Source organism: Girardinichthys multiradiatus, chromosome 11 (genome assembly GCF_021462225.1).
Source record: "Girardinichthys multiradiatus isolate DD_20200921_A chromosome 11, DD_fGirMul_XY1, whole genome shotgun sequence".
In the NCBI taxonomy this organism is placed as follows: Eukaryota; Metazoa; Chordata; class Actinopteri; order Cyprinodontiformes; family Goodeidae; genus Girardinichthys; species Girardinichthys multiradiatus.
The window spans coordinates 30,463,061-30,488,102 of record NC_061804.1 but is presented as its reverse complement, the minus strand read 5'-3'; the positions used below and the strand labels follow the sequence as shown (position 1 = coordinate 30,488,102).

At 37.7% G+C, this 25,042-nt stretch overlaps 1 protein-coding gene across 4 annotated transcripts in view; it reads right to left on the bottom strand.

Annotated features, from left to right (window-relative positions):
- Window positions 1-24,534, bottom strand: part of pcdh1a (protocadherin 1a) — a 199,366-nt gene extending 174,832 nt beyond the window's left edge. For all 4 annotated transcript variants that reach the window (XM_047379502.1, XM_047379503.1, XM_047379504.1 and 1 more), the window contains exons 1-3: window positions 24,050-24,534; window positions 11,597-12,411; window positions 6,729-8,915 (exon numbers count right to left, since the gene is read on the bottom strand). In XM_047379502.1, coding sequence (XP_047235458.1) covers window positions 6,729-8,915; window positions 11,597-12,391 — 2,982 coding nt within the window. In that variant the 5' untranslated portion in view covers window positions 12,392-12,411; window positions 24,050-24,534. The remainder of the gene's footprint in view (window positions 1-6,728; window positions 8,916-11,596; window positions 12,412-24,049) is intronic.
- Window positions 24,535-25,042: the final 508 nt, after the last annotated feature.

The following is a 25,042-nucleotide window of genomic DNA, read 5'->3' as shown; positions in this document are numbered from 1 at the left end:
ATAGTGACTTTTTTCATGCCCCAGTTTTGTAGTTGCTCTGTAGAACCTGCAGCAAGCAGGCAGGGAGTGAGTGCAGTTCTGTTTTACAGGTGTAGCAGAGACAACCAATTGAATGAAGCTATATTTTATGATCACTGCAGTGCTAATTTTAAATAAAATCAGGATTTTGAAGAGGAGGAACAGCAAACTAGCAGTGCTTTAAAGGTGGACATAACTGAAAGCTGAAAAAAATATTTTCAAAATGTCAGACACTTTTTGCTTTTTGACAATTAAAACAGTAAAATGTGGATTTGATCAGCCTCAATTAAGATGTATCAATACTATATTACTGTGTATGTATGTGATGGAAATATGATAGACTTAAAACAGTTAAGTTGTCTCATGACATAAATATTTTATATACTTAATTTACTGAAATAAAATTATGAATGGACAAGAGTTAGTTCATGTAAGAACCTATAATGTAGGTGACAACCTGTTAATATGAATCCAGTCAGTTTTTTATTTATTTATATTCCTATAGATTTCCTGTTTTTACATTTCAATGTTATAGATCATTAACTAATTTTAATATCAGACCAATGGAATCCTCACTGACAACCTCAATGGAAAAACCCTGTGTGAAAAATCTGCCCCGTTATTAACTGAATTTTAGTAAAGCTGAGATTAATTGCACTAGCGATACCAAGACCTGACCTGCAGAATTAAGACATCAGTTAAACAGAACCTATCAGACCACATGAAGTAAGATACAAGATGTAAAAAAGTGACAAATCTGAAAAATTTTGAATAAAAAAAAAAAAATCAAAATTCATCCACAGCGATGTAAACGACACATTGTCAGTTTATGCCTGTTGTTCCCACCAAGTCATTGCACAATGAGTAATTAGGTTAAGGGGAATGTTTTTTGTTCACATATTGTCAGGCTGGAGTTTTGCATACACAACAAATGAAATCATCATTTGAAATCATCAAAACTGCATTTTCTATCTAGTCAAGTTATCTTAGTCCAATGTTAAAATCTAAAACATTTAAGTGTGACAAAAATGCTAAATAATAAATTTGTATGGGGCACTTACTTATTTACAGCACTATATATGACAAACATAAAAAACTAATGAAGTTGAGCAACAGGCAGAAGAAAAAATATTAGCAAGTTAAATAAAGTAGAGCACCTGCTCCAAACGATGAGCTTGCATCAGTGTATATAAAGTGACTTGTAATTATTTTATATCTGTTCATTTACAATCTAATTAATAGCCTTGTTATGAAAGATTGGAAATTAAATGTATTATTGCTGAGTGGTACCTCCTACACCATTCATCACTTTTGATATCATTTGTTTTTCTCACTTATTATGCTAGAACTCCAGGAAAAAAAAAGCTAATCTACGTCAGGACTATAAAGGCTCAATATTAAAACATCTGCTTATAAAGAAACCATGCACAAAGGTACACACTTATGTCCATGTCATGGCTTTTATCAACCTGTTATTTAAATACAAATGCAACAATTAAACTACTTAGAGAGGATTTTTACGCTTCAAACAGTTATCGAGCTAATGAGGTTGAACTCAAATCCTTTTACGTGTTCATAATCTGAAAGCAAACAAGCAGTAATTTTTAGACATAATGTCAAGAATTGAATTGCGCCTCAAATCCAGACGCCTGATCACATTTCAAATGAAAAGCCATTGTTGAAAGCAGCACAGTTAATTAACGCAAGGGCACGACTCTACATCTGTCACATCACTTGGCGGAGACAGTAATTATATATTTTGGTCAATCTGTTCTTCCTGATGTGAGAGGGTACGCCATACACGAGACAACATCTGCTGAAGTATGTCACATGAGTTCCAGCATCTGCCCATGTTTTTTGTGCCGCCTGTCAATCACTTGAGCCATTTCTCATCTGTGATTGTGTTTAGAAAGTTGAAATACTTTATGGGCAGCACTGTCAAGAGCTGAGAGCTTACAGTTGCGCTGCAGCCACAATTAGCACTGTTCCAACTAAGCAGCAAGCCGACACACAAGCCATCGAGATTGGCACTACACACAAAAAACCCAGACACACCCTGTGGCTTGCAGTCATTTTGGTCCCTTATGCTGTCCATCAAGCAGACAGTGGTGACTCTTCTCCAAACTGACTCCACCCACCAAAAGGCTTGTGATCACCTAAGCTGTCAGCTAGCATCTGCTGAAACCACCACCCAGTCAACTGTGAAGCTGGCACTGAAGATATCTCCACAGAAAATGTGTCACCTACACATGTTCAGTACTCAGTGCCGTGTTTTCCCTTTCAAATTTTTGATTATTTTATTTTATTTTTTTCATGTGGCAAACATTATCTCCAAAGCCTCCGAGAGTGTCAAACTGTTTTGTACCTGTGACACTGCGACGTGGGAAGCTTCTTGAAAGCTTGTGTCATCTTGTGTTGGGTGAAAATAAATCAGTGTCAAACATCTTCAAATAATGTCCATTCTTTAAAAAAACACACTGTGGAAACATGAATACAGCACTGTTAGGTCTGGTTGTTGTGTGATTCTTAAATGTATCGCTCTGTGTAGTTCAGAGATGTCAGTCATGTTAGGTTGATAATTATACTTTATCTGCAACTGTGACTGTTTATGCAAAAGGCCCTATGCAATTCTGTCATTTGAGGCAAGGTATCTATGAAGTTACAGTATATGATTAAGACCAAAATTTTGGACACCCCTTCTCATTCAAAGAGTTGTCTTTATTTTCATGACTACAGTGTGAAGCTACAATATTCATAGTCATGAAAATAAAGACAGCTCTTTGAATGAGAAGGTGTGTCCTAACCTTTGGTATGTACTATATATATATATATATATATATATATATATATATATATATATATATATATATATATATATATATATATATATATATATATATATATATATATATATATATATATATATATATATATATATATATATTCATATATATATATATATATATTCATATATATATATATATATTCATATATATATATATATATTCATATATATATATATATTCATATATATATATATATATATATATATATATATATATTCATATATATATATATATATATTCATATATATATATATATATATATATTCATATATATATATATATATATATATATATATATATATATATATATATATATATATATATATATATTCATATATATATATTCATATATATATATATATATATATATATATATGAAAATATATATATATATATATATATATATATATATATATTCATATATATATATTCATATATATATATATATATATATATATATATGAAAATATATATATATATATATATATATATATATATATTCATATATATATATTCATATATATATATATATATATATGAATATATATATATATATATATATATATATATATATATATATATATATATATGAATATATATATATATGAATATATATATATATATATTCATGAATATATATATATGAATATATATATATATATGAATATATATATATATATGAATATATATATATATATATTCATGAATATATATATATATATATATTCATATATATATATATATATATTCATGAATATATATATATATATATATATATATTCATATATATATATATATATATATTCATATATATATATATATATATATATATATATATATATATATATGTATATATATATATATTCATATATATATATATATATATGTATATGTATATATACTGCCTCAAGTGGAGGTGTTTAAGTACAAGCGGCTGAAATGAGCTTCCTCCGTAGGGTGGCCGGACACTCCCTTAGAGATAGGGTGAGGAGCTCGGCCATCCGGGAGGGGCTCGGAGTAGAGCCGCTGCTCCTCCACATCGAGAGGGGCCAGTTGAGGTGGCTCGGGCATCTATACCGGATGCCTCCTGGACGCCTTCCTCGGGAAGTGTTCCAGGCACGTCCCACCGGGAGGAGGCCCAGGGGACGACCCAGGACACGCTGGAGGGACTATGTCTCTCGGCTGGCCTGGAAACCCCTTGGGCTCCCCCCGGAGGAGCTGGAGGAGGTGTCTGTGGAGAGGGGCGTCTGGGCGTCTCTGCTGAGTCTGCTGCCCCCGCGACCCGGTCCCGGATAAAGCGGAAGACGACGAGTACGATATATATATATATATATATATATATATATATATATATATATATATATATATTAGTTATTTATAACTGGAGAAAAACAGATGAGTTTCAAGAGCTCAAGTATAGTGTGTTACATGGGAGGGATCAAGACATCTGGACATTTGGCTGCATTATATAGCACATTATACTATTCAAGGATAATAGTTGCCCTCCCAATCCCCCTCACACACTGCAAACTCAAATATATACACACATGTACAGGGGTTGGACAATGTAACTGAAACACCTGTCATTTTAGTGTGGGAGGTGCTAAATTGGACCAGCCTGGTAGCCAGTCTTCATTGATTGCACATTGCACCAGTAAGAGCAGAGTGGGAAGGTTTAATTAGCAGGGTAAGAGCACAGTTTTGCTCAAAATATTGAAATGCAGTTCAGGTGCTAACCCGGATTGTATCCAAAAAACATAAAACCACGGCTGCCCAAATCACAGCAGAATTAAATGTGCACCTCAACTCTCCTGTTTCCACCAGAACTGTCCATCAGGAGCACCACAGGGTCAATATACACGGCCGGGCTGCTATAGCCAAACCTTTGGTCACTCATGCTAATGCCAAACGTCGGTTTCAATGGTGCAATGTGAAACATGTATTGTTCTCTGATGAGTCCACCTTTACTGTTTTCCCCACATCCAGGAGAGTTACGGTGTGGGGAAGCCCCAAAGAAGCGTACCACCCAGACTGTTGCATGCCCAGAGTGAAGCATGGGGGTGGATCAGTGATGGTTTGGGCTGCCATATCATGGGATTCCCTTGGCCCAATACTTGTGCTAGATGGACGCGTCACTGCCAAGGACTACCGAACCATTCTTGAGGACCATGTGCATCCAATGGTTCAAACATTGTATCCTGAAGGCGGTGCCATGTATCAGGATGACAATGCACCAATACACACAGCAAGACTGGTGAACGATTGGCTTGATGAACATGAAAGTGAAGTTGAACATCTCCCATGGCCTGCACAGTCACCAGATCTAAATATTATTGAGCCACTTTGGGCTGTTTTGGAGGAGTGACTCAGGAAACGTTTTCCTCCACCAGTATCAGGTAGTGACCTGGCCACTATCCTGCAAGAAGAATGGCTTAAAATCCCTCTGACCACTGTGCAGGACTTGTATATGTCATTCCCAAGACGAATTGATGCTGTATTGGCCGCAAAAGGAGGCCCTACACCATACTAATAAATTATTGTGGTCTAAAACCAGGTGTTTCAGTTTCATTGTCCAACCCCTGTACTTGTCTAGTCCAACACACACATTCACACAGTTGCAAATGACACAGAAACCTAAAGACACACTAGCTTTCTATCCCTAGATTCCAGTTTTTTCCCGGTTTGTAATCCCCTCTGACTCTATTAATATTTTCTGTTTCCATGGCAATTTGAGTCTTGCCAAATGTTGTCAAGATAAGAGGAGATAAGAGCATAAGGAGCAGAGAGATAAGAGCAAGTGACCTGTAGAGATCCAGAGCACTGGAGGTCGGGTGCAGGAGTGGAAGTAAGTAACAGAAAAAAATGGACCTCGCATGCTCCACTCTGCTGCCAGTCTGATGGAAAAACTAAATATGACAGGCCATCGCAGTCCTCTGGAGGTATAGTAAATGGTCAAATGGTCTCTATTTTCACTTTTAAACTAAGGGGAGGTTACAAAGGTACAGGGCAGAATGTCCCTGCAGCTTATATTAAATTAAATTTTCTCAATATCTAACAGGCATAACTTTATGACCGGCGCCCTGACTGGTTATGCAGCATTGTATGCAAAAAATGCAATGCCATGAGTATAATGAAAAAACACCATTAACCTATAAAACAATTTAAGCTACAGCAGCATGTCTGTTTGGTCAGACCACACGGGCCAAGTTTCACTCTACATCACTGAGCCTTAGCTGCTCACCACTGCTCCTGTAAACCTGGCTTATATCCCTATAATTGTCCGTATTCCTGCTTCGAACACATTAACCTCAGGACACAATGTCCAGCTGCTGCCCAATATATCCCACCTACTAACAATAATTAAGAAACAATCATTGTCACTTACTTCATCTGTATGTGGTCATATGATTATGCTTGATCAGGATTGAAACATTATTTCTAAAACATAATCTCAGTGGTCATCCCACTGTCTGATGTCCATTAAAATATGTTTCACTTATCTGTTTCAAACTATATTAGACATTATCATCAATTTACATCATTAAAAAGGCCTCAAGTGAATGATATTGAGAATACTAAGAGGAAATGACAGTAACAAATCTGCAATAAATGTTATAATTTTTCCACTTTTATAGTCCAGAATGATGATACTAATAAAATATATGCCATTTACATCATTAACATTTTTTCATACGATACCTTCCTTTAAGTAAATTTTAGCAAACGACAGAAGCTGACTATAATGTGGATTTTTAGGTGCTATATTTACTTAATCCTTATTAATACCTTAAAACCACACATAGAACACACAAATCATGTACTCCTCCAGTGGACCACCTAGACAGTAGTAGAGGCTTACTGTACCTGCTTGTTGTTATACTTGGGTTGGCTGGTCTTGTAGCTGTAATCTGAGTACTGGTCTGAGCCGGTAGAGTTGTCATCTCCTCCAGTTCCAACGAAGGTGTTGGCTGCAGGGAGGTCCTGCACGGCTTGGTGCTTCTGAGAAGCTGAGGGGGACTGGGCTTGCAGCTGGATAGAAGGTAAGGGAGAGTTGGAGCGGTAATGCCTGCCGATGTCAGGGCTTCCCGGTGAATATGTCAATGGCAGGTGTATTCGAGGGCTATCGTTGACTCCATCAAGGTTAAACTTTAGACTCTTTTGAATGCCGACCTCCTCATTTTCCCCAAGTGCCTTTGTAGACTTCTGTGGCTTGCCTTTTCTTCCTCGTTTGCCTTTGGCGTTTTTTGGTGCCTGCTTGGGGGCGTATAGGTCCTTTGTTTCTTTTTTACCTGCCTGATAGCCACTCTTTGTTTCTCTCTGAAGGCGGTGTCGAATAAACACCACCACCAAGATCAGCATAACAACTCCTGCCACGCCAGCAAGGCTTCCAAACAGAATGTTACTGCGATGTGCAGCAAAACCACTGTCAGGATCGCCTGCAATGTCTCTGTCTAGTGGAGTGTATAGACTGTGTCCAACTAAGGCTTCCACTAAACTGACATTTGAAATTGTTTCATTGACATAGATGTGAACCAGAGCAGTAGCATGGCGTGGAGGCTTTCCCCTGTCACTCACCCGCACCACTAGACGATGCAGTCCCCCATGTTTGCGGGTCATCTCCTTTGCTAGAGTGATCTCTCCTGTAGTGGGGGAGATGCGGAATAATTGGTAAGGATTTCCCCCAGCAATATTGAAGACTAGCTCTGCATTTGGCCCACTGTCCAGGTCTTCAGCCTCCACCACCTCAACATGGCTGTCTGGGGATGCTAGAGGTGATAACCGCCTGAAGGAGGAATTGGAGGGCTTTGTGATAACGGGGTCATTGTCATTTTCATCCAGTACATTGATAGTGACACCAACATAGGAGGACTTGGGTGGTTCTCCCCCATCCACTGCCTTTAGACGGAAAGTATAGCTACTTTCTTTTTCTCTGTCGAATGAGATGCTTGAGAGAATGGTACCTGTTCCATTTTGTACTACAAACTTCCCTCCATCAGGTTCTACAGAGAGGTGAACACGAGCATTCTCACCTTTGTCCATATCTTGAACCGTCACCATGCCGACAGGACTTAGAGGAGGCATGTTTTCCAATACTGAAAAGCTGTAACCACTAAGCATGAACTTTGGCTCATTGTCATTGCGGTCAAGAACTTTCACCACAACTGTTGCTGTTCCTTTATGGCTAGGTGAACCTTTATCTGCCGCTGTGATCCAAAACTCATACCGCTCTTTATGTTCACGATCCAGTGGGCTTCGAGCTCTTACTTCACCTGAGTTAGGGTCAATCTCAAACAAGCCTCTGATGGTTGAGTCTGCCACAATATTATATAGGAGTTGGGCATTAGTGCCACTGTCAGCATCTGTAGCAGTGACATCCAAAACCCTCTCACCTGGTTGGTTTTCTTCAGCAAAATCAACCTCAAATAAGGTTGGGGAAAATATTGGGGAGTTGTCATTCACGTCAGTCACCTGCACCTTTAGGGAGTTTGTGCTGGACAGTGCTGGGTTTCCAGAATCCACTGCGACAATTTCTACTCTGTATTCCCTGACTCTCTCAAAGTCAAGTGGTGTAGTTGTCTGAAGAAAATATTTTCTCCTGTTGTCAGTGGGAGAGTCACTGGCAGGACGAAGCTGAAAGGGCACATCTCCTGCTACCACGCAAGTAACCACAGCATTTTCTCCTTCGTCTTTGTCAGACACTTGCACCAAAGCAACAGCTGTCCCAACTGGCATGTCCTCTGAAATGTTAGCCACTCCTTCACTGTGAGTCACGAGACCAATTCCACGAATTTCCACTGCAGGAGCATTGTCATTTTGATCAGTCACTTCAATAGTTACAAACGTCTTAGAGCTCTTAGGTTGAGGACCCTTATCCCTTGCCACCACATAGAAGGACAAGCTGCTGATTTCCTCCCTGTCCAGTGGTCCTTTGACATAGATAATGCCGGTAGACCGATCAATTCGTAGGAGTTTTGGCACTGGGTCGACTGCTTGGTGAATGGTGTATTCAATTTCTCCATTGGGGCCCATGTCAGAGTCATTTGCTTTGACCTATAAACAAAACAAAATGTGTGGTTAAAGGCATGAATTACATGCAACAAACTAAGGAAAGGAAACTGGTGTTACATTTTTTTTCCCCCTGTATATGTGTGATTAAATAACTGAATAAACCGATCAAGGTAACTATGATAACTTCAAAGCACAGCATGCACACTTTATTTAAGAACATTTCTTTATAGCCTTTCCACTTTGATTTTGATAGTTTTGTTACAGCAGTTGTTTTTTGTCTTATTTCCTTTTCTAGATCAACATGAAAACATATGGTAAGACATTAGGGGCTATCGCAGTCAGTAAAGATTTCACAGCAATAAATTAAGAAAATGCTGCACATAACATCTTACGCCTACACCCTGACACTGTGTTATTCTTATTCTTTTTTTTTGTGAGAGTGTAATACCACAGGAAGGAATGAGCAGCTTAATTACCTATAAAAGCATACTGCACTAAAGTTGTGTTTCATATAGTATGTATTAACGGGTTAAAGGATGGTAATTAATCTTCATATAACACATATCACGTCAGAAAGTGTTTAAAAAACTTACACAATTAATTCAGAGGGTGCAACCCTAATCCTAAAGTTGGAAACTTGTATAAAACAAAATGCAATGATTTGCAAAACTCAGAAATCCATATTTTATTCACAATGGCCATAGTACATGTTTCAAATATTCAAACTAAGAAAAACATTTTCAGAAGAAAATATGGTAATTTTTAAACTCAGCAACACATCTAAAAACAATTGGGCAGATATTTAGACTGAACCAATGCCTCTTCATTTTAACACAGCCCATTGACAGTTAAGAACTAATGAAAATAGTTTCTGGGGTTTTTACAGGTGAATATCCTATTCTTTCCGTATATAGGACTGTTCAACAATACCAGGTCTTTTTTTTTGCTTGATTGTTTTATGTTGCACAGAATGTCATCAACAAAGGCTGGACCGCAGAAAGGCTTGTTCAACACCCAGACTTGTCTATAACAAACCAGTGCTGTAATAATGGATGCAGTATGTGTTTTAGCATTGTCTCACTGAAATATGTATGGCCTTCCCTGAAAAGGACATTGACTGGATAGATCATGTGTTGTTAATAAACTAGTACAGACTTTTTTTGTACTGATGCATTTCCAGATATGTGAGCTGCCGATGCCATAGGCACTTACTGTATGTGCCCCTGTACCATCACAGATTCATGCTTTGGAACTGTGTGCTGATAACAGTTTGGATGATCTCTGTTCTGTTTAGTATGCAGGACATTGTGTTTGCTGTTTAAAAAAATAATTTCAAATTTCAATTCTGTCTGATCACAGAACAGTCTTCTACTTTGACTTAATCTGGAAAGTCACAGTCCAAAAACATGACTGTTAGTTTAATTGGTCTCTCTAAATTGCCCTCAGGCATTAATGGGTCTGTGCATGGTTGTTTGTCCTGTGTGTCTCTGTGCTTCGGACTGGCGACCTGTCCAGGGTGTACCCCACCTTTCACCCGTAGACCGCTAGAGATAGGCACCAGCTCTCCCACAACCCTGTACGCAAGAAGTGGGTACAGAAAATGGATGGATGAGGTCTTGGCCCGAAGAAAACCGCACAGTTGCTAGATAGTGTTTACATGTGGCTTCCTCTGTGCATGATGGAACTTTAATCTGTATTTTTGGATGGCATAGCCATCCATTATTCACTCCCAGCCTCATCCTTCGCTCGGAGTCATATCTCCAGATCCTTGAAATATTTGGATATTAAGTGAACATGATGGATAATTTAAGGTCTTTATATTATTCTGTTCAGAATTATTTCTGATAATCTGAAATTGGTCCACCATTCTAGCCTGGCTAATACCAGTTTGTATTTGTTTGTGTTATTCTATGAAAAACGGAACGGCAAAAAGGTGCAATATTCTGTGGAACACACATTAAAACAGCTACAACAAAGTTCAGCAGTTGTTTATTCTGTATTTTGCTTCATACTATGTTAAACTAAATTATTATTATTATTATTAAATATTTAGTTTATAAAATTCCTTAGTTTGTAAACTAAATATTTAGTTACAATCTAAAGGTTTAGGTCCAAGCTTAATATTTAGCTTGCCAATGAAATATTTAGCTCAGAGCGAAACATTTAATTTGGGGCTACATATTTAACTTGCTAATTAAATGTTTAGTTTTGAAACTGTGACATTTATAAATGTCTGAATGACAAATTAGTATTAAAATCTTAATAATAAATAGCATTATTAGAATGTTTATAATAAAGATACTGGTTTAGCAACAGCAGAAAAAATTGTAGACACAGTGAAAATATGACTTTTAAAATGAACCCCCATTTTCTTTCTCTTATGACAAGGTAAATAACCCAAAATTTTGACTGTTTAACTTTACAAATGTCAACCCATAGATTCATACCTAAGTATCTCTTACTTTTATAGCATCTTGTTGCCTCTTCCTTTCTTGTTTTTTTTATTGTAGAATTTCTTAGTTTAAAAAATTATTGCATTCAGTATTTATTGAGATTTTACACAATGTTCCAAATTTTTTGGAATTGGGACTGGAAATTCCAAAAAGAACTCAAATTTGAAATTAAACTAGGACAAATACCTTGTTAGTATTTCAAATTTTGCGGTCATTTAAAACATATACAAAAGCATTACACAAAATATAAATATTCGAAAACAATCTCACCTGTAACACGGAGTGTCCCACTGGACTGTTTTCTGAAAGTTCTGCATCATATGAAGACTTTTCAAACTTAGGGGAGTTATCGTTAGCATCGGTCACAACCACCCTGAGCAAAGCACTGCTGTAGCGCTGAGGGTTCCCTCCATCCACCGCTTTGATGGTGAGGTCATATGAATCCTTTAACTCGCGGTCCAAATTGCCAAGGACTATGAGCTGTGGGAGTTTCCCTCCCCTGTCATCAGCAACTTGTAAACCAAATAGGGTTGCAGCATCTGGGCCCGCAGTCAGAGCATAGTCGGCCACTCCATTCCTCTCAGAGTCCCTGTCAGTGGCTAGAGGTATGGAGAATAATGCCCCCATGATTGTGTTCTCAGGCACCGAGATGGTGAGCACAGAAGAGGGAAATTGTGGGGTGTTGTCATTGATGTCCTGTACTTCAATGCGTCCTTCAATAAGTCGTGGGCTCTGGTTTTGTAACAGATCTGTTACCGATACTTCAAATTCCAAGTAGCATGGCTTGCCCTTAGCCAAGGACCGACAGTCCCGGAGGGTCTCTCTGTCTATTGGAATCTCTGTAGTGAAAATGTCTCCTGTCTTCCCATCAACTCGAAGATAAGGGGCGCCCACCTCTAGCTTGTAGAGGTGACCTGAATCTGGCAGGCCCTGGTCTGCTGCCAGGCTGCCTATGAGAGTGTTGGGGGGCTGCTCCTCCTGGACCCGGTAGAGGATACTGCCATTGACAGAGCCACAGTGCAGTGCCATGACCCAAAACAGTACTACTCGTAAATTCAATTCCATTAGGTCATCAGAAGATCTGCCTGTAAAAATGAAGAGAAGATAATTTGGGTCAAGATGATAATTTCTCTCAGAAATCCCACTTCAGCATTCTCCTCTAGCTAGTTCCAAGCTGGAGCAAGTTTCACAGGAAATAATTACATATTTTAACTTAAAGTGAAATCATAGGGCACATATCAGCAGCTCTTGCACTCCAGAATTTAATATTTAGTCAGCAGGGAATGGAGGAAAATCATTACATTGTTATCTGGTTGCTGTATGCCCAGAGATGTATTTATTTTTGTTAATACATTGTAGAAACCTAAGCAGACCTAGAGGCAATAAAAAAGAGGTACTTTTTTGTTGAAAGATGCAATAATAACCACATACCACAATGATTTTCTTTCTTTCCCAAAGCTTCAAGAGCTTCAATGAATATCTCTGCTTTATGAATTTCATGTAGAAATTAATGTCAGAACATGAAATTAAATCTTGCAAGCTCACACACAAAACAAACTTGAAGGCCAGTGTGGATTGTTTCAGCTGAATAATCAAATAAAAATGTAATACAAAATCTCACAACCAGAGAGACTCATTATTTCTGTATTATACCATTAGACAATGAGTGGGGGAGCTGTGTGAGCTATGTGTGCATGTGAGTTTGTGTGTTAGGAAAAATTGAAATAGGAGCAAATCACTGAGGTTAAGCATCAGTGGTGCTTTTTAAAACTTAATGGTGGAAAACAGTTTTAAACTTTTTTACATGTGCAGTACATCAGGGGAGCGCACCACCACCGAAAATCATCATGTATTGTTTAAGTTGGTGCTGGCTGTAAGTTATACAGTGGATTTGTGTTGGTAGTGCAGTTAAAATATAAGGATCAATACTGGCTCTCACGGCTCAGGGATTAGTTAGGCTAGACCACTCCATAGTCAATACTGTTATTTTGCCAGTATCGTAACTTCCTTGTTTTTAGTTGAGCTGCCAAAATACAGGAACGCTGAATTTTTAATAGCCTGGTAAAGACCCTATGCTATTATGTTTTAGAGTCAGAAAACCTAAAATAATTTAAAATATCTGAAACATGAATAAATTACTATTGATTTTTCAATTATTTTTCTATGCAAAAAAACAAAAAGAGCCTTTTGAGTCCCCCAAAATATAATGTCATTACCACATGTGGATATCTACTGCTGTAGACAGATAATGGATTGTTTTCTTGACAAAAAAAAACAACAAAAAAAATACTTTTTTTTTTTACAACACTTTGTCAAATAGACGTGTGGCAGCTTATTGATGATACAGAGAAAGGGAATAGTGGGCACTTTTGCAACCAATATCATCTGTGCAGGAAATGTCTTCCCACACAGGGGGACGGAGGACGGATTTCCCATCACCAACCAAACAGAGTATCTCCTATGGAAGCACTTCTGGACCCATGATTATGAAACAAATACTATCTTGGACTTGAAGGAAGGAACAACAGAAATATGAGGAAAGAGGACACAAGGCAGTTCATGCCTCGGCCACTACAAATAGCTGCAGGTGTCTTTTCTGAGTATATAGTTTATCAGGTAAGAAAATACTTTATTTTACCTGGCTGTAGTAGTTTTTCTTCTCCATGTCTGAGCCAAATAAAATAAATGACAATTGACTGCAGTTACAGTTTGATTGTACCATAGTATTTTAACTTACCTTCAAAACAGAGCATAGATAGCATTGGCTTAAAGCAAGTTAGGGCCAAATAACATGAGAAACTAACTATAGACAGACTTTCAGAATTTCAGGTCTAAGACAGACAGTGTCGTACAAATAGTATTTTGAGCGAACAGTTACATCATTGTAGTGCAGTTAAACCTTCATAAGTAAAACATGGAATGATTATTTGGAGACAAGTGAGACATGCAAATTCATTGCATGTCTCCCTAATGTAGTAACAAAGTATTTTTCATAACATTTGACCACTTTTGGCTACATTATCAGCTGCCTTGTGCTTGTTTCTATTTTGGCTTTTAACATATTTCTCAATTTTAGTCATGGAAATCAAGATAATTATTTTGAGCTAAAAGTCTTCACAGATTTGGAAAGGCAGAGTTGTAGAAATGAGGGAAAGTCTTTTTAACACTACTGGTGTGCCATCTTCCCCACCTCCCAATTTACATCAAGCTAAATCATTGCATTATTATACATCAAAAAAGTAGCTTATGTTGGACTCACAAATAAATGCATACAAATATTTAATCAGTTCTAATTTTAGTGCTCAATCTGATATTCATCCCATTGGGAATTAATGAAAAACAAGCAGAATCAAAGCTGTCTTTGTTATTTGACATGTAAAAAAATATTATATTGTGCCAAAGTTCAAAATGTTTTGTCTCTCATTTCAGAAAGTGAAACTCATATTATATAGATTAATTACACATACAGTAAAATACTTGAAGCCTTTTCTAATTTTGATAATTATGGTTCACAGATAATAAAAATCCAAAACTCAATGTCTCAGAAAATTTGAATATTGTGAAAAGGTTAAATATTGGAAATTCATGTTGACACATGCTAATCATAGATTTAACTCAAAACACCTGCAAAGGTTTCATGAGCCTCTAAATGTTCTCTCAGTCTGGATCAGTGGGCTACACAATCACATGGAAGACTACTGACTAGACATATGTCCAGGATGGACACCATTCACAAGGAGGATAAACCAGAAAGGTCATTACTAAAGAAGCAGCTGGTTGTTCACAGAGTGCTGTATCCAGGCATATTCATAGAAGGTTGTGTGGAAGGAAAAGATGCACCAGCAACAGCGACAACTGCAGCCTTTCAAGGATGTCAAGGAAAGCCCATTCAAGAATTTGATAGAGCTTCACAGTGTACTGACTGTGGATGAAGTGAGTGCATCAAACACCACTATGCACAGACAAATCCTACACATAGGCTATAAGCATCTCACCTGGGCTAAGGAGTAAAAGAAGTGGATGTTCCTCAGTGGTGCAAAGTCACCTTTTCAGATGAAATTAACGATTTCATTTCGAAATCAAGGTCCCAGAGTCTGGAGAGGACTCCAGAAGAGGCACAGAATCCACATTGCTTGAAGTCCAGTGTGACATTTCCGCAGACGGTGATGATTTGGAGTACCATGTCATCTGCAGGTGTTGGCACTGTGTTTTCTGAAGCATACAGTCAATGCTGCCATCTACCAGGAAACTTTAGAGGTCTTGATGCTTCCTTCTGATGACAAGCTTCATGGAGATGCTGATGATGCTTAATTATCCAGCAGGACTTGGCACCTGCCCACACTGCCAACAGTACCTAAAACAAGTTCAGTGACCATAGTCTTATTGTGCTTGAAGAAAAATAGAATGCTCTTTATGATATTTAAATTTTTTGTGCTCTACCTGTAAGTACATTTATATGATTCTAATATAATTTTAAGCAGACACAGTAAGATGTATCTTTTTCTTTACATAAAATGATATTCCAGAAAGGAATAAAATGTGTGTTACTAGACAACAAAACCCAAATGCAGAGAAATCCAATGAGAAATCCCATTTCATTTTGAATGCATTGAAATTGGAAGTGCTGGTTATTGATGCATTAATTGCTCACATATTGATGTGTCCAATTTTGCATTTTTGGGAGGGAAACCTCTAGTCAATGTTGCATGAATGGTGAGGGGTGCTTTAGTGTGTGTGTGGGTGTGTGTCTATCCGGGGCGTGTGTGTCGGGGGGGGGGTTGCATTTGTGTGTTCATGAGTGCAAGCAGAACAAACAGGCAAAATGACAAACACAGCAAATACACTGTGAAAAAACAGTTCCTGTAGTTTAGACTAACATTATTAGTGACACCCAAACACTTGTGACATGATTTAGGAGCCCACAGTTGTTAAGTTTTGCTCTTATTCCAGGAAATGTGTGTGCTTATATTAATACTATTATAGCATTTTAAAAAAAGAAAGTGCATATGCAGAGATGAAAACAATTACAGAGATAACAGGTTGGTAGGGGTGGTAAAATATCTGCATGGCTCATTTTAGAGAACTGCAGCAAACACTGGAATCTTTTGGTCATCCAGTCTCCATAATAATCATCCAACCCTTTGTACATACAGACTGGTTGTTTCGGAGTGTTGCTAGAAAAAAATTAAAAATAAAATGTTCTGTCTTACCATAGCAAATGAAAAGATGCAAAGTTTGTTGAACTCTACTACAACTTAAATGGAACTGTGTGCATTGAAGAGATTAAATTAAGATTGACTTTTTCAGAAACTAACACACCAGGTGGGTTTTGGTATGAAACAAATTATGTATATGTAGAAAAGCAATCCTTAATACTGAAGAAGAGATCTTATAAGAGGATCCAAGACTAGTTGATCTCTAGAGAATAAAAATATTCAGTGTGAGATAATGTTTGTGAAAAATCCTTTAAACACATTCACACAGTATTGCACATCTTTATTAGGGGTGTCTACAAATATTGCTGGCAATATATAAGGTCAATGGATGATGTTATTCTATTTGTTCGTACTAAACAACGTTACAAAATAAATTTGCAGATGTGTGTGTGTGTGTGTGTGTGTTTGTGTATAGGTTATTGCCTGTATGGTTCATGAAATGTGCTTTAACTCTTTTGAAATGCTGTATGCGTCTTTCTCGGTCTCTTTATCTAATATTGAGTTTAGTTCTTTACAAAATGGCCATTTAGATATAAAAACCCTAATTGATTTCATAATGTTTTGTTTAGCTGGAACTGTCCCTCAGCTATTACAACCACTTCTAACATGAGCAGGCATACTTTGATAGTGACATGATTGTTATGGTTGATGACACTCATGACTTAATGCCTTCCAGTTGGCCTCATGCCTGTCTTCCAGATGGCTCTGTGCCTGGCAGGCCAGTGAATTGGTGTTTTCTTTTTCTTTGTTTACATTGATGGTAAAAATTCATGTTGTTAGTGAAATATGCTATCACGTAGCAAGGATCTCTTATCAGTAGAATTTCACTATGCTTTTGAGATTTTTTTTGAAATTCCACAACTATAAACATTAGATCAGAAGTTCCAACAGCATCAGGTTCCTTTTCCCCAAAGTACTCAGACGGTGAAGAGAATTTCTACTGAGACTGGTGTCTGCCGAATCATGTCAGACTTGAAAACCCGCTGTATGTCACACAAGTTTGCGACCTGAGCAAGAAAATGGCTAAATTAGAAGCGCTGAACACAACCAGCAGTGGGATTTCCTGCATCTCAGCGCTTTTTCCTTAGAAAAACTTGGTAATCGTCTGCCAGCCCAGATGGTGTGGAGACCCACAAGACTTACAAGCTGATTCGGGCAGATCACAAATCAGCATAAAATCAAACGGAGGAGCAAGAGGTTAGTTATTCCATGGAGCGCAAATGTGTTTGTCTTCTTTGAGTCCCGACAACCCCCCTAAATCAAATCTTTCATTGTGAGTTTCATAGTAAAGGTCTTGGCTTTCACTTGAATAAAATGTATAATAATAGGGAAGATGCATGCCATGCCACGAAAAAATATTTAAAAATATTCAGGATGAGTAAGATGAAGAAAGAATATTTTTAGCTTTCAAAACTCAACCTGAAAATGTCCAGGAGCAGGGGCATAAAGAAAACACTTTTTTGCCCTCAGTGAACAGCACATAAATTGAAAATTGTACCAAAACTTTTCAGTAGCTGCACCACAGGTAAACCTTGACCTGAATAATGCTTGGGAAACTCTCAGTGTAGTAAAAGCAATGAATCTACAGTTTACAGTGCGTTGTCTTTATGGAAAGCTGTTATGGTTCCAGGAAGCCAATGTGGATCGTTTTTCCATTCATTATTTGCTTTCTGCCATTATTATTATCTCCTTTTAAAGCTGAAAATGCCAACAAATGTACTTATCAAAACACCTCATTAAATGTAACCCAGAAAGGTAAAATATACAATCTAGAGAACTATTGTCTGAGCAAGGATAGAAATTGAACTCTACCTCTGAAGCAGCACTCAGCACACAGCCACATGATGTGATCAGCCAATGGTCCAGATGATTCCAACATAGAGGGGAAACTGAAAGCATCCCGCAACACTGTATGGAAGTAAGCCTTCAAAGACAGCATTAAACTACCTGATGGGATTATTGCCCTTAGGCAAGCAGGAAGTGTATAAGAAGGAATTTAAAGCTAACTACTGCATAACTGCCAAGAATCAAGAACACTACATGTTCAAATCAGGATTTTTAAAACTATTGCAAGCTGTTCTATAGAGAAAGATGTTCATGACTCATTTTCATCATGGCTGCGGAATAACAATAAGTCTTTACATCACATTTTAAGATAAATAAAAAAGGATCTTACTGTTTCTGACAAAACCACCCACAAGTCATTTATTCCAGTGCAATTTAGAAGTTGGGCATGGATAGGTTAATGACATCAAGGTTTAAAATGTTACGATTTAAAACTGTGAAATTTTTTTGTCATAGTGTTTCTACATTTCAACGTTCTTTTAAAGAGATGTCAGAGAAAGTGCTGAAGTGATTAGATATTTTTTTCTCATTCTTGCGCTGTTCTGGTGAGGTGGCTGAAAGAAGTCTGCTAAAAATGTCTCTCACTTACAAGAAAGAATAATTTGGCTGTATGAAAATATTTTCAGCTGCAAAAAGAACTGACAGTCAGAAAGCAAAAGACCACCAGCCATTACCTTTGTGTAACAGTAGTTTAGAATTACCTATGGCAAGCTTTGGACAGTTTGTCTGTTAAGAAGCAACAAGAACTGTCTCCGTATGTTACCTTAAAAAATAAGAGCAGCAACAGATACAATATTTTTCTACAAAATTTAGAAGTGGTTTATATCATAGATTTGCTTTTGGTCTATGGATAAAAACCGAGAGCATCGATAACATTATTATAACTAGCAAGGAACCCTTCAGAGTTATGTGGCCAATTTAGAATCTTGTGTTTTTCTTAAGCTTTTGTCTTTTGCAGATTTTGAACAATTTGATTTCTCTTTAGCAACTATAATATAGGTAGCAGAATTGACAAAAAAAAAAAAAATCTGTAGTCTTCTGGCTGTAAGTGGTCCCTAGTTATGTTTAGTATTAGTATCAATCTATTTGAGTGAGAAAAATATGAACACAGAGTTTAAAATTTGAACTGTTTTCTACACTGTATTCGGCACATCTTGCACTGGGGAAAATGACAGTCTCTACTTGTCTACATAGATCTTTACCTTAATTCTGGGATTTCCAAATGACTTCCAACATAACAGGTTGAAAGCTCAATAGGATAAATCAGAGCAACTTTGCTGTACTCGTTAAACTTTCCTATTGAGACTGAGAGTCTTGCTTTCTCTCGCTCTCTCACAGCCTAATTAAACTACAGACATGCAGACCCCGTTGTATAAAATACAGTTTCCTATTAAGCAGCTTCCACTGCCTTCATCTTAAACACCCAACTGAGACAAAAACTAACTGAATATAAAGGGAAAAAAAAAATTTTTTTAATCAGCATAGCTGTTACATAGAGACAAAAAGTGAAACATTTAATAGTTTAATTAAAGGTAACACTAAGTTTTGAAAATAGTTGAATGCCTTAATCCACAACAAATACCCAAATCTCCATAAAAAAGAGAAGAGGAAAGGCTTTGTGCAACAATACAGTTTTTTCTTTTAGAGAAAAAAAAGAAGAAATAACTTGCTAAAAAATAGGGCAAAATGCAATTTTGATAAAGTTACCATAATTTAAGCAGAAACCGAGCAAACTTTAATTTCAACAGCTGATGTAGTTTTTTTTTTTTTGTATCCTATTCTATTGTCTCTCCTTCTGATCTTTTCATTAGCTTGCACACCTACCAGTTTCCATCAATGCTTTTGAAAGACAGCATAATCCTTACAGCAACCACTCCTTGTCCGTACAGGCTCAGTACCACATTACTGATGTTGCATTTCTGCTGATTGTAAAGAAGGTGAAAGATCTACCCTGCTCCACATGGAATTTACACACATTAGACAACCCGGCTGACTCAAACTGTTCAAAGGAACATTTCAACTTCCAAGTGTCAACAGTCAATGTCCCTGCGCCGCCTCTAAGTTAGTGGCTTTTTTTTTCGAGAGAGAGAACGCTTCTCTGCACTAATGAAGCTTAGGTTGCTGAACCCGGCCATGGCAATGACCTGTGAAAAACTTGCTACTTGCCAAACTTACTACTACATTGGCCAAAGGAAAATACAGAAATATATTTAGGACTGCTGAGGATTGGATCCTGTTCATTTATCCTGACTCCAGGTCAGTCTTCATAAAATACCTTTGATGTGTCTTGCTACAAAAACCTTTTCACTATAGGCAGCAAGATTTCCAATTTACTGGAAATCTTGTTTGTCAGGCAAAACTAATCAAATCACTCTTAGAACATTAAAAATTTCATTATGCTATTATTAGCACTGATTATTACATTCAAATACTTTAAATCAATCAGCTGATTCAACCAATGAAGTACCAACATTCCTTGAGGTAGCGTCATCTAAAGTAAGGGCCTTCATGTATGTCATCACGCAATAAACTTCAAATTCAATAACATCAACAGTGATATGCAATTGCCATCATTATCCATTTCCTTTAAGTGACATAAAGGCTGTGAAGTTAAATGTTTTCCATTATTTTAAAGGTTTTTTTTGAAGATCTATAACACTTTTCTGGATGGAGAAGCAAAAAGAGTGTTAGTAGCTTATTAAACATGTGTTGTGTCATTTAATACAAAATAGGGATTATTAATAGGGAGGCACAATGTAATTGTACTGCTGCGCATGTGTGCCTGTTCTGGTTGCCATAGAGACAGACTATCTGCGTCCTGTGTCAACTCAGTGACTGACTAGATGACATTTGCTCTTTAAGTTGGCCGCTCCACATGTCCAGCAGAAAGACTCCAGTGCATAATGAACTGAGGCGTAATTGAAAATGATGCAACATGTAAGAAGAAAAATAAAAAAGGCAGTCTTTATTAAATAGATTATTTATGATCTCATTGCCTTGGCTGTTTTGCAACAACAGGAAGAACTGATTCTAATCCAACAGGAAAACCGAACACCCTGGCGCAACGTGCCAGGGTGTTACATGCTACAAATCAAGACCGTGAATTCTTCCGGTAGGATGTGCTCATCGCTGCTTAGCCAGCGTGAAGAGATAACGGCTGATTTAATGATTTTCTTCACTGATGTGGTTTGATGTATCGGCTGACTCTGCGCCTTTAGCTAGTATAACAGGTAAAATACATTACCATCCTACCAGTGTGATTTATGATGGGTAGTATCAGAAGCTATGGGTCCCCCTTAAACAGCTGATCCACCCAATAGAATTTACTGCAAAATGTTATGGCTGTGCAATTGGACTGAGTGCAAAACCCCCTGGCCCTCTGGTAATGAGAAAGTGATGGCCTTTGGTTAGAGAATATTTTCTAGGTGCATTGCCATCTCTGATGGAGGGTCACTGCAATCAAATGTAAAAAAAAAAATCCATTAACTAAACTTAGATCAAAGAGGCGGCAATTAGACATTACAACATTCTTTAAAGAGAAGAATACGCATAATGACAGTTCATGTCATCTATTCCCCGCTTTCTTACACAGACCAGAGCAGAGTCGGCCTGAGGCAGAAGCATACTAAGCCACTGCTTGGTTTACATATATAACATAGAAAGTAACACATTACTGCAGGATTGGTTGCTTGTAAGCCCATCCAATTAAATATGGGCCCTTCTTCCTGACTCAAACAAATCTGTATTGAAGTTACATACTGTAGATGATAGATAGATAGATAGATAGATAGATAGATAGATAGATAGATAGATAGATAGATAGATAGATAGATAGATAGATAGATAGATAGATAGATAGATAGATAGATAGATAGATAGATAGATAGATAGATAGATATTTGGATAATATTTGCCTCATACCTGTAAGAAGTTAGCATAGTCCAAAGCTAGCTAGGTACAATTGTCATATTTTGACCAAGGGATTAGTCATAAGGTCAATATGGACCGACAATATTTTGTACAGTGGTAAATACTGAATATGAACTCTGCTATCAAAAATAATTTTTGTTGTCCTTGCATATGTGGGTTTTCTTCATATTCTCTGGCTTTCTCCCACCATTCAGTAACATGCGTGTTAGGTTAAATGGCCACTATTTAATGCCCTCAGGTCTAAGAATGAATTTGTTCACCTATAAGATTAGCCTTTCATGTGCTAAATTGTTTGTGCAAGCTAGTATTTTCAACAGTCACACTATGACCAAAGAATTGGTCAAACAGTCAATATTGATTATATATTGAGTGTGAACTTGCTATCCAAATTCAGTTGCTTGTCAATAAAAGCCTTTTTAAACATTTTTAGTCTTTGCACCAAAAATGGTCCTGGGTTTGGCACGGATTTAAGATAATATTATTAACTTATTGTAGAATTGTGCAATGATATCAATTGCAATTAACAAACATTTTCCTTACAACTTTATTCCTTTTCCATCATCAAAATCATCTTATCACACTCCCTAAGCTTTATGATCTAAGTCACTATGATCTATACGGACAGTTGAAGTGTACCGAAAGGGACCAACTATATTATTGACAAGCATGGCACCTGAAATATAAGAAGTTTAGACAGACAGACAGATAGATAGATAGATAGATAGATAGATAGATAGATAGATAGATAGATAGATAGATAGATAGATAGATAGATAGATAGATAGATAGATAGATAGATAGATAGATAAATAGATAGATAGATAGATAGATAGATAGATAGATAGATGGTAGTTTTGTCACATCCGGGGTGAAAGTGGGTTACTGGCCTGTTTTGATCTGCTCTGCTCTCTGTTTGGACGGCCTTGTAGCCTCGCCTACAGTCCATGTGGGAACTTCAACGATATCACTATGTGGCACACAGACTATTAAAATGTGGCTGGTGGTCGGTGGAGTGGTGAGGAAGGAACAACACCCCTGACTCTCAGCAGAAGAGATTCGCTGATTAAAGATCTGTCCCTCTCAATTATGAGCACGATTCTTTTTCCCACTGTAGGAAAACTATACGCGGCTTATTATTATTATAGTCAGAAAACTGCCTTGCACGGGCAAAGAGCGCCACATTAAGATGCCCCCTTCACTAATGATGGCGATTAGTGTGGCATTTGCGCCTAGATCGGAGCAACAAAAAAAAAATAACAGGAGACAGGGTGATACAATTGGATCGCATTTTCTGCTTCACAGAACCGTACTGGTATTATAAAAATGCAATCAGCCCATCGGATTGAAGACTGAAACGCATGCAATTCTAATGTCGCTGAAGTGCGCTGATACGCAGACTTAATGACTTCATGCCATCACTCACCGGAGGGTGGAAGTTGAGTCTCCTGGATGTGTCTTAATTGAAATGCATCGTCTAATCAATCACCCGGCATAAGCTGAATGTGGCTGACATATCTGGACTGCTGCCTCTCTCCATCAGCACAGCATCTTATCAACCTGTAACACCTACCAGCTGCAACATGCCTATTTTACTGTTGGTGGACAACTTGTGGCATTTACTAAAAGCGCATTGGATGGCTCAAGAACAGATGCAAAACCTTACCAGCGCAGCTTAATTTGGAAAACAAAAACTTGATAATATAATAATATGTGTATATATATATATTATTACCTGAGCGAGAGACTTGTGCATACGCGTTTGTAGCAGATCGTCCACAGCTTATATGTCCGCAGAGGCAGGTCTCTAACCCTCAAACCCCCGTCAATGAATCACTTAAAAATCCAATGGGCTGCAAATGACAACTTTCTTTATCAAACTGAGGTGATCCTGCGCCCAGCCGGTCGTCTGGATCTTGCAGCACGGACAGCTCTCCGTTCTAGTGGGGAAGTTAAAGTGCAGCAGTTCTTATGATATTGGTGGCTGTTTTCAAAACAAATATATTACATTAAGATTCTCACTCGGTATGGCCATTTACATTCCTCAAAATAAATGTCAAAAAATATGATCCCTGCCAAAATACGCGCATCCCTTTCGGTCCAAGTTTCGCCGGAGCTCAAAAGCCACTCAAAAGACGCACAGGATGTCTGAACGCCAGCGACAGGAATTGCATTTCTGCAATGTTTTTCGCAGCTACTATAAGGAGCCCATCTGAAGCATTTCCAGAGAGCAAGTGATGAGATACTGTGGGTATGTTAGTTGCTCCCCAGCTCTCTTCTCCTCCCCTCTCTCTCTCTGCCGCCTCTCTCTACTCGTCGGAGCGTGGGAGGAGGTGGGGCTCCCACTTCCTCCACAGCTCACACAGCAACTTCACACTCAACATCACATTATAAGTCACGGCTGCCAGCCCGGCGAAAAGAAAAAAATACTGCGCGATTCCATTCAGTTTAAGAATATCTCATCAAAGTGGGTCACCTCGGAACAGAGGCGGGAATGCACCTTATTAAATGAGCTCATTATGCAGTCACTGTGCATGATCTCTGATTCTGTTCCTTTCTGCAAAAACTAGGAAATGCATCATGATGTAACAGGTAGGCTGTACAGTTTACTTGTTGATATGCATTACATGTAGGAATGAGTGGTCTAACATGGGAGCTGCTTGGACACCATTTATTCATTTGGCGCCACCCTCAGGCGCTTATGATAAAGAAGACAGCAGAATCTGGT